Source organism: Salvia miltiorrhiza, chromosome 4 (genome assembly GCF_028751815.1).
Source record: "Salvia miltiorrhiza cultivar Shanhuang (shh) chromosome 4, IMPLAD_Smil_shh, whole genome shotgun sequence".
NCBI classification, from domain to species: Eukaryota; Viridiplantae; Streptophyta; class Magnoliopsida; order Lamiales; family Lamiaceae; genus Salvia; species Salvia miltiorrhiza.
In genome coordinates, this window is record NC_080390.1 from 51,967,477 (window position 1) to 51,979,098 (window position 11,622).

Here is an 11,622-nt window from a genome sequence, read left to right on the forward strand (position 1 = left end):
GGTTTAACTTATTTTGTTACAAAATTCTCATTGACAGGAAATAAATTTCTAAAATTAAAAATTTAAATATTATATCAAAGTTTGGATAACCGAAAATCAAACCGAAACCGAAGTTTAAGTATGGTTTGGATCGGATCGGTTGGAAGGAGAATTTTGGTTCAGATCGGTTGACATTTTTTAAAAGTTTGGATGATTTGGTTTTAGGAGTTCGGATCGATTTTCAACCGAATCGTCCGATTGCTCACCCCTAGAACGTGGTCTTCTCCAAATTTCGACAAAACGACACTGGTTTTTTTAAGTATTTTCCGACGTGGGATGCACGAAAATAATTTTGTATATATATTATAAATATTGAATCAATTATAATAATAGTTATAAATATTTGAAAAATTATAAGTATAAATACTTTTTTAGAATTAAAATATTGAATCAAATTATGCATGTAAAAAAAACATTAATATGCACAGCATACCCAATCATTGAATTTTTTTGAATATGGATGTCAATTAATGCATCAGCTAGCATCTAAAACTTGCAAATTACTCATTTTACATTAGTTTTCAAGATTTGTGTTAAAAATGGATTAACAAATTCAAGTAAAAATATACAAAAAATAATTTTGTAATGTTTATGCAATACCTTTGTTAGACATTTCTTCAATATTTATATCAATAAGTTCATCATCTTTGAACGATTCACTATTTGAAAAGAAAAGTTTCTGTCCACTTCGGCATTTGCTTAAATTAATATCAAATAATTGTGTTCATTTAAACTCATAAAGCAAATTATGGTAATACTCCCTCCGTCCCATTATTCATGGCTCAAAACTTTTCGGCACGGGTATTTAGGAGAGTTAAAGTAGTTGTAAAAGTTGTAGGGACCACAAGATTAAGCTATTTTTTTCTATTCTTTTAATCCTTAACCCATTTCCTTAATAAAGTGAATTTAAACAATAAAATAAACATGGAAAGTTGAAATGCCTTAAAACTGAAATGCCTTAAACTGAAATTAAAAAGGCGGCAGTATAGAATGAAAAAGTGGCGCCAGAATAGAAGAATTTTAAGCAACACACATTTCATAAATGAGCCCAAAAAAAGGCGGCAGTACATTTGTGGAACTTTAAATAGAGAGGGCTGCTCTCATTTCATTCTATCGCCCAACACTTACAATAAAAAAAAAAAAAAAGAAAATGAGGAGGAAAGATTTGACAAGTGAAGAAAGGGCTGCTCTCATTCAATTCTTGATCATCGAAAGCAAGAATGGCAAGCCACCACGAGGCAAAATGAAGGCTGCCGAACTCAAGTTCGGCGTCTCTCGGCGAACCGTGTGTCGTCTTTGGGCTGAGGCAAAGCAAAAACAGATCAACGGTCAGTTTATAAGTTCACAAAGTAGAAAAATTTGTAGACCAAGGAAAAAAAGAGTACAAATTGATCTAGAGTTAATTGCAAGCATTGAGTTATCTAAAAGATCAACCATACGAAGATTGGCTAGCGGAATAAACTGCAGCAAGAGTACCGTAGGTAGGTGGATAGATCAGGGGCTGATCAAGGCTCATACAAGTGCTATAAAACCTGACCTAACAGCCCCAAATAAGCTGTTACGGTTGAGGTTTTGCTTAGACAATATTGAGTATGACAGGCTGCAAGATAAATTGAAGTTCAAGAGCATGTACAACACTATCCATATCGATGAAAAGTGGTTCTACATCACCAAGGCTTCTCACAGATTCTATTTAACTCCAGCAGAGGCTGAGCCACATAGAAGTTGCAAGAGTAAAAAGTTCATAAAAAAGGTGATGTTCGTGTGTGCGGTGTGTCGACCAATATTTAGTGATGATGGGAGTGTTCTTTTTTACGGGAAGATAGGAATCTTCCCTTTAACAGAAATGGTACCAGCAAAGAGGTCAAGCAAGAATAGAGCAGCAGGGACACTTGAGCAAAAGCCAATTGAGAGCATAACACAACAAGTAATGAGAGAGTGTTTCATCAAGCAGGTATTCTGGAACAGAACTCTTAGTGTATGAATTCTGCATTTATGATGAATGTAACAGAATAGGGGGATGCATGAGTTCTGCATTTATGATGAATGGAACAGAAACAAGTGATTTAATGTATGAATTCTGCATTTAAGTCACTTGCACAGAATATTCTGCAGTTAATGGATGAAGACTGCATTTAAGACAACATCATATATATTCTGCATTTAGGTGATGAATATTCTGCATTTAATGTATGAAACAGCTTGTTCCAGCCATTAAAGCCAAGTGGCCTTCATTTGCAAGCAAGATTATCTTTATTCAACAAGATAATGCTAGGCCACATATCAAGAATGAGGACAGAGAGTTCAGAGACTGTGCAACAGCAGATGGTTTTGACATCAACATCATACATCAGCCTCCAAACTCCCCTGACAATAATATAAATGACCTTGGATGGTTTAGGGCTATTCAAAGCCTGCAAACAGAGAGTGTTTGCTTTGATGTGGATAGCCTAGTAAATGCAGTGGTTTCTTCCTTTAATGAGCTTGCACCAATGACATTGAATAAGGTTTTCCTAAGTTTGCAGGGTTGCATGATAGAGATCATGAAGGTTAAGGGGCAGAACTGCTACAAACTTCCACACATGAAGAAGGATGCACTATTACGACAACAACTTCTTCCTCAATGTTTGGAAGTTCCAACAGACCTGGTGAAAGAGACCATAGCCTATCTACGGGAAAAAGGGGAAGTGGAAGGCATTGAAGAACTCGAACATCGTTTAGGTATTCACCAAGCAACAGTTGAAGGCATTGAACAACAATTCAATGCCTTAATGTTGCTTGAATAGTGCATATGCAGATGGTTTTTTGTTTTTTGTAAATGCCTATATGCATAGTTGAAAGGCAAGAAGTTGTGCATAGTTCAAAACGTTTTTGTTGCTTTTTTAGTGCAACAGCAAATGGTTTTTTGTTTTTGTAAATGCAGTTTACACACTTAAGAAGTTGTAATGCAGATGGCAAGTGTGAATGAACTTAGTTCTTGGGTAGTCACCAACACTACTCTACCTTGTAGAGTAGTGGGCATCAGTCCCATGAAATCAGTAACAGCAGATACTACTACACCAACAGCAGATAAGTACTACACCAACAGCACCACCCGCACTCCAAACATCACCACCAAATCAGTAACAACACACCAACATGCTCAAGACACCAACTAAACCAACAACACACAATTCATACTCGTACATCTCATTATTAATCATAGATGCATTTTTTTAAAAAATATGAGCAGGTTCTTATCATTTCAGCAATGAAATCACCCATTAAACCCCTAGGTCTCTTGCATACAGCCACAAAATTACATTTTCAAATAGGCACAAATTCACCAAAAACATGGAAGATCTCACCCAAAACAATTCAAGAAGCAGTGTGGCGAGTAGTCGACGGTGGCCTTCGGATGCCGTGAGCCACCACTCGTCGGATTTCCCTCCCAATTCCTTCGTTTTGGCCCCTGTTTCCTCCGCTTTAACCCCTGATTTCGCCGCCAAATCTTTCGATTTGGCATCGGATCTAGGGGTTTCCTCGCTCAGAAAAATCGATGCCCATGATTCGTAACAGAGAAGATCAGTATATTGACCTAAATCAGGGGACTGAGTAAATGAGAGAGGTTAGGAGGGGGTTTCATACTTTCTGATCCTTGCGGGACAAGGGCGGCGATAGATCGTAGGTCGGAGCGGAGGGGATGGACTTTCTTCGACCCTAAGCTCTCCTTCATGTTCAACCTCAGATGCACCGAGCCACGACTCCTGGGAGGCAGCCGTCAACGCCTCCGACATGGAGAACGGGAAGTACACAGGCGGCAGAGCGTCGATGAAGCCGAGCGAATCTTCGGTATCGGGGATCCACTCGTCGCTCAGATACTCTTTCCAAGGGAATGAACGCTTCATCACTGCGATTAAGGGCGGCAATAAAGGCGGTAGAGGGTGGCGCAATTTAGGGTTTCAGCCACAGGAGGGCTGCGCATATAAGAGAGAAAGAGAGCATAGAGCGGCGGAAGGAATTGAGGAGGGGTTGGGTAGATTTAGGGTTTCTAATTTTGCTTTATATAGTTGCCTTAATTAAGTTGTTAATAGTTCCTTAATTATGGCTCAAAAAGGAAACGAGCCAAGTAGCTTGGGACGGCCCAAAAAGGAATACGAGCCATGAATAATGGGACGGAGGGAGTAATTGACAATAATTAATTAAAAAATATCATGGCCAACAAACTTATGAATAAAACTATAATAAATTTCATATGAAGCAAAGCATACATAAACTATTTCAAATTATTTATGTAATCACCTGCCAACTAATTAGAATAGTGTCCATCTTTTTGAAAGTAAAATACTTATTCGAATATACAATCTAATTTATCTACCTAATTGTCTATAGTGATACGGAAATTACTATGGAAAAAACAATTTGGAATTTTATCTACCTAAAGTTTCTTGTAATTTTTTGGTGTTACCGGCACTTGAATTTTCATAATAACGATCCTCATCTTCTTTTGCCGTGCTTTGCATTTCTTGCCAATTATGCTTCATGCAGTTTTTAGACTTAAGTGAACAAAATAAACAGTTTATTGCCACTCATTAATCACTGCATCTTTTTAACGGGTGACTTGTACGGATCATACTTAACCGGATCATAAGACCATGTTTATCAGCAACCATCCAACCACCCAACCATCCAACCATCTTTAATATTTAATTAATTTCTCTCTATTCCACATCACTAATATTCATCCCAACCCAACCACCTCTATTTTTGTTCATTTATCAATGACCACCCCAACCATCCAACCACCCAACCACAACATAATTTTATAATTATTTTATTATTATTTTTATTCGTAATAATTTTAAATATTATAAAAAACTAAAATACAAAAAATAACAAACTAATAAAAATTTTATTCGTTAAAATATTATAAAAAACTAAAATACAAAAAATAACAAACTAATAAAAATTTAAATTACCACAAACTAAAAATATAAATTACAACAATCCAAACTTGAAATCGAAAAAAAAAATAATACATACTACGCATTTAATTATCATCTCCAAACTTTTGTCATATATGCTCAATCAAGTCATGTAATAGAGAGCTGTGATCTTCTCTATTGCGAAGTTGGGACCTAGTTCTCATATAGCTCGCTAGGCTTGCAATCCTATTCGTAGAGTATACGAAATCATTAGTTTCCTCTCCATCTTCAGTTCGACGAGCAATCTGTCTTAGTCGATCTTCGATGAATTCTGTAGGATCATGATAGTTAAGGTAATTGCTTCTTTCATCTTCCACTATCATATTATGCATGATGATGCAAGCAATCATTATTTTTCCCATAATATCACGATCCCAAATAAGACATGGCCGCTTAATAAAAGCAAAACGCGCTTGTAAAACTCCAAATGCTCGCTCAACATCTTTTCGTGCAGCCTCTTGATGTTGAGCAAACAACTGATGCTTTCGAAGTTGTGGAGCAGGAATAGATTTGATAAATGCCGCCCATTGAGGATATATACCATCAGTGAGATAATATCCCATATTCCTTTCGCGACCATTAACGATATAATTGACCTTAGGTGCTCGACCTTCCAAGATATCATCAAAAACAGGCGATTGATCAAGTACATTAATATCATTTCTTGAACCTGGGGTTCCAAAAAATGCATGCCAGATCCATAGGTCTTGTGATGCCACTGCTTCTAGAATAATTGTTGGCGTACCGCTTCGTCCTGCATATTGCCCTGCCCATGCAGTAGGGCAATTTTTTCATTCCCAATGCATACAGTCAATACTGCCCATCATGCCTGGGAACCCTCGCCGTTCTCCGATATGAAGAAGAGCTGCCATATCTTCTTCAGTTGGCTTTCTGAGGTACTCAGCTCCGAAATTGGAAATGACACCTTCAACAAATTTGATGATTGATTTACGAATGACTTGGGCGCTCATTCGTAAGTATTCGTCATGCAAATCGGCTGAAGTGCCATATGCCAACACCCTCATGGCTGCAGTACATTTTTGAATTGGAGACATACCAACACGGCCAGCTGCATCAGGGTGTTGTTGAAAATATCTATCGGTGGCGACAAGCTTGTTCATTATACGTTCGAACAAAGGCTTTCGCATGCGAAACCTTGTTCGAAAATATTCTAGGGGATAGATTGGATCTTCTGAAAAGTACTGCTCGAACACACCTTCATGACCTATCTCACGTCTTCTTTCAATATACCGCCTCCTTGCTCTAACGGCATGATTGGTAGGTTGTACAGATAGACTAGCGGCCTGGATTACCACATTCTCAATGATGCGATCAAGTTGGCGATTATGTTCGGCAACACTTTGTTCCCATGCTTCATCATCGCTAGAATTTGAAGCACCAATATTAGAACTGGAGGCCATTTTTTGAAGATTAATTTTTTTCTATCTAGAGTATAGAAGAGATAATTGTTGTGATGCTTTTGAAAGAATACATGGATAAATATATAAGCAAGAGCATGATAAGTGTCACATGGGTGGTGCCACCGAAAGTAAATGCTTTTGAAACTATTGTGACAAAAATTCAAAGGTCACATGGGTGGTGCCACCGAAAGTAAATGCTTTTGGAATTATTGTGACAAAAATTTTAAGGTCACATGGGTGGTGCCACCGAAAGTAAAGGCTTTTGGAAATGTCATTGAAATTACACAAAATGAAATGTCATTGAAATTACATAAAATAAAATTACATTGAAATTGCACAAACTGAAATGTCATTGAAATTACATAAAATGAAATTGCACAAACTGAAATTACAGAAGATGAAATTACACTGAAATTACATAAATCAACCATACAACAATAATTTAAAAAACACAATAATTAAAAACAAGCATCATAAGTTCGATTACATTCCATAAAGTTCTGCCATTAGCCGACGTTTGAGAGTTTCCTCTTCTGGAGATAACTGGGTTTTTTTCATCAACGTATTCAACGTAGATGTTTTCATTTCTTTTTCACGTGTAATCCTCATTTCACGTAGTTCAGCAGTGAAAGCATCTGAAACTATCGAAGATTGTGATTCTGTTTGCTTTCCTTTTCTTTTTGCCTTACCTTTAGCTTTATCTCTACCAATAGGACGCTGAAATTTTGAAGCATCACTACCTGGAGTTTCTGGAGTGGAGTCGGTAGGAGGATCCGCATTTTCATCTGTCCTCGATTTTTTTGAGCTGCTACGACTTTCGTCAACACTGTCTTCGTCGTCTGGGTGAGAACGTCGTACGTAACCAGTACTATCCAATTTCAGTTCCCAGTTCGGATAGCTGCTCATAACTTTTTCAAACACCTCATGGTGAGTAAACTTTGGTTTACCGTAAATTGCTTGAGCTGCTTTCTCGATATCCTCTTTGGACTGACCGCTTGCTCGTCGCTCATATGCTTTCTTGTATGCAGCAACCCACAGAGTTACATTTTTGTTGAGGCGTTTGTAACGGTTCCTCAATGATTCCACGCTCCTTCGACCTCCAATTTCTGGATTATCTGCTCGACTTTGCTCATACATATCTGCAACAGTTTTCCAAAACGACTTACTATTTCGGTTAGTGCCAACAATTGGATTGTTACTGACAAAGCACCAAGCAGACATTAGTGATATATCTTCTATATCAGTCCAACTTTGCGCATTGTTGGAAGGGTTTGCAGAAAAATTTTCAGAGGTTTGGTGATATTCAGAAATAGGAGAATCAGTAGGATTCTGCGAGAATTCTGAATTCATAGCATAATCAAACTCTGGGAATTCATTGGAGCTTGGAATATCAGCAAGATTTGGATAATAGTCTTGGGAGGGGTTGAAATTTTGAGAGTTGAAGAAAGAATTATTGCCTCGATCCATTGAAAAATAGAAAAAGAAACACTAGATGTTATATGTAGAGAATGAAAATAGAAGAGCTTGAAGGTGTGTTGAAATATAGCAAGAGTGGTCTCTATTTAAAGAGAACGAAAAAATATAAATTTTGGTATAATTATTATTATTTTTTAATATTTTATATAAAAGATATAATAGTTTTTATCAATTATCTAAATAAAATCTACTGAACCAATTATATGTTGACAAGTGTCATGTTCTCAATGAATGAGATAAGGGGAGAGAGAGAGACCAAGGGAGGTCGGTTTTTTAACATGGTCGACCACCTCCCTTTTGCCACTTTTAATTCTTATTTTCCTTTTCCCCACTTTCAATGACATGGCATGCGACCAGGTTGATTTTTTCAACCGATAAACATGGTCTAAGGGATTATTATTTGACCTACAATATCTTAAGGGCTAACCAACCCATCCACAAATTACCAGATAAACTATACTATCCATATTTTAGCAAAACTAGCATTTGTTTGTACACGTAAAACGTTTTTATATTTCTATATTTATTAAATTAATTATTATATTTATAAATATAATACAAAAATATTTTAAACTGAATATATTTAAGCTTAATATTAAAAAATAAAAAAAGAATTCACAATAACAATAGAGTTAATATATGAAATTGGTAACTTTCCTATAGTAAATTTAAAATTTGGTCTATCAAATAAAAAATTGACAAGTTTTTATACAAAAATACAAATTTGCCCTAACATTTAAATTTAAAAATTATTCACAAATTCATCCTCACAAACACACTACTCTCTCTCTCTCTCAAATATGCCCGGACTTCGATGAAATGGAAATAAATGGATTAAGCTCACTGCTCACATATTGTTTGATGAAGAATTGCGCAAAGATTTTTAAACTTTATTGCTAGTTATGAATTCAAATTTTAAACTTTGAATTCACAACTAGAAAAAGTGGTAGTCGTGAATTTGAGTTTTTAAAATTGAATTCACAACTAGAAATAATGTTAATCATGAATTTGAGTTTTAAACATTGAATTCACGATTAACAATATTTCTAGTTATGAATTCAAACTTTAAAACTCGAATTCACAATCAACACTAGCTATTCAGTTGTGAATTCACGGATAATTTTTTTAAAAAATTATGTAAGGGTAAAATAGTAAATGTGGCCATTTTTTTAAAATCTTAGTTGACAATTTTGAAATTTACTATTTCAAAATGGGTAAATTTCAAAATGGCTCTTTCAAAAATCCACTCATAATAATAATTGATATTGCGAAAAGGCAAAAAAATTAAAAAGTTAAAAAATGAAAATAAAAATAAAAAAGAATTGAAAAATAGATTTTATTCAAAAAAAAGATGAGAGATAACTTTTTTAAAATTATAATCTTTAAATAAATATAAGTTTTACATTTTAAATCAAATGTTTACATGAAATATATTAAATTAAAGCTCTTATTGTGATCTTTAATTTGATATATCATATTAAATATTTTATAATTAGTTGAATTTCACAAATTTAGAAATAAATAAAACTAAAAAAAAGAATATAAGGAAAAAAATATAAAAAAATACAATTTTCAGATAAACCTTCATTTTTATTATAATTATAAAATTGAGTTGCCGTTCAATTTTAAAATCAATTTGAAATTAATTTTTGGCACATATTAGAAGTTTATTATGAATTTGTTCTGAAACATCATGATTTCCTTGTTAAAAAGATGAATTCAAAAAATTGACTTTTTGTACTTATATAATATAATTTGAATTTGGACCACGAATTTATTCATCAAAATTGATGAATACACGTTAGATTTTAATGATTTAATGACTACAAGTATTTCATAGTTATACCGTATATATAACTAAACTCATTTTGACCACTCATACGAGGCAATTAATTGGGTTTTGCAGATAAGAGTTTCGATCATCCTTTGTAAATATTAGTCTTTATTTAAAAAAAAATAAATAGTATTTAGCTTTAAATAAATAATTTATATTTGAATATAATACTTAAATTTCATTTCACCAATTTTGGTTGTGGGACCTCATACACACTATTTTGCACACTCTTTTATACATAAATCTATATATATTATATATGTCAAATCTGAGCAATATTCACAGTATTAATTTTTAAAATCCAAATATCATTTATTTAATATATCCAAATATCGTTTGTAATTTGAAACAATAAAATATTTTTATTTTAATTTTATTTAAATGGTATAGACTCATTTTTTTAGGGGAATGGTAAGACTATACATCGAAATTAAATGATAAATTTAAATAATAAATAAATAAATAAAATAAAAAATACAAAAGATGTTTTAAAATAAATTATAATAATTAACATCAATTACTCAATAAAATTATGAATTTAAAAATATAAATTTTCAATTTATACAAAGTGTAATGTTATTATAGTTATTAAATAAATTTAAAAATGATTCGATAATGAAAATTTGCATTATGCATATTATTATATAGTATTATTAATCATAATAAATATTTTTCACATATAAACATAAATAAAAAGTTGTAAATTTTTAATGAGGAGATAGAAAATAAAATATTTTAAATTTTTCATAACTTATTCATTTTAAATTCATTTTTGATAATTTTTATACTATATTAAATTTAAGATACATATTGATTTTTTTTCATGAATCAAATTTGATGATGTTTAGAAAAATAATTAAATTATAAAAAACTAAAAAGAAAAAAGAGTAAAAATTTTGGTGGAAGAAGAGAGAGAAAAAGAGAAGGAAAATATGGAGGGAAAAAACTCCTCTTTTATATATTATATAGATGAGATTGGCTTTACAATCTATAAATTTAATTATTATTATATATATTTAATTATTAATATAATACTTATTAAATTTAACACTATACTCATTAAGTTGATAACATTGTTACTATACATTATTTTAAATCAAATACTCATATTTAAATTAACATAATTTTTTTGTTACTAATTAATCAAACTCATAAATAATGACATTTTTTACATAATTTAAAGTTTAAAAATAAATAAATATAGTGTGGCCTATGCATCACACGGGAGGGCCTCCTAATTTGTTCATAAAGTGTAATCTATTCAATCTCCTTTATCCCTATTAAGGGCGTAGTTATCTTTAATTGTAAATTTATCATGAAAAAATAAGAGATAAAATAAATTATTCATTTAAATCTTTTCCTTATTTTCTCTCAGTTTATACAAAAGAGAATTTTCATTATTCATTTTCACTCAAAGGAAGAATAATATTATCACATAATTTTTTTATGGAAGAATAATATTATTTCTCCCTTGTAGTAAAAAGTAGAAATGAAAAAGGGCGTGCTTTTTTTTTTTTTGTGAAAAACGAAAAAAATAAATGAGATTTTTTTTTAATTTCAGTTTTTATGATAAATTATATTTTAACAAAAACCATCAAATAAAACCACCGCATAATTTGGAGGCAGTAAAAAGATTTAGGGCATTTGATGGTGTAAAGCAAGTTTTGTTTTGTTAATATTAAATTATGCTTGAGGAAAGGGCAGTAATATGAATAATTGAGGAAGGAATTATAGTGTAAAAGCAGCACACAAAAGTGATGTCGGTTAATCGCATTAATTGTCCAATTGCATGCCTTGCACACTCGACAACAACAAAGTTCTCCCGAATTGACCAAAATGCCCACATGCTGTTATTCAGTACACGTCGTCATTTTGTTGGCTATTCGTC

At 32.7% G+C, this 11,622-nt stretch overlaps 3 protein-coding genes across 3 annotated transcripts; 1 reads left to right on the forward strand and 2 right to left on the reverse strand.

Annotated features, from left to right (window-relative positions):
- The first annotated feature begins 1,189 nt into the window (after positions 1-1,189).
- Positions 1,190-2,825, forward strand: LOC131023591 (uncharacterized). The gene is made up of 2 exons (XM_057953135.1): positions 1,190-1,993; positions 2,241-2,825. The coding sequence occupies exons 1-2, from the start codon at positions 1,190-1,192 to the stop codon at positions 2,823-2,825; spliced, it is 1,389 nt and encodes a 462-aa protein (XP_057809118.1).
- Positions 2,826-5,092: 2,267 nt separating this feature from the next.
- On the reverse strand, positions 5,093-6,424 carry LOC131023592 (uncharacterized). The gene is made up of 2 exons (XM_057953136.1): positions 5,812-6,424; positions 5,093-5,673 (listed from the first exon to the last, which is right to left on the reverse strand). Exons 1-2 carry the CDS (start codon positions 6,422-6,424, stop codon positions 5,093-5,095), a joined length of 1,194 nt encoding a protein of 397 aa, XP_057809119.1.
- Positions 6,425-6,907: 483 nt separating this feature from the next.
- Positions 6,908-7,891, reverse strand: LOC131023593 (glutathione S-transferase T3-like). The gene has a single exon (XM_057953137.1). It carries the CDS (start codon positions 7,889-7,891, stop codon positions 6,908-6,910), a length of 984 nt encoding a protein of 327 aa, XP_057809120.1.
- Between the last annotated feature and the right edge of the window lie 3,731 nt (positions 7,892-11,622).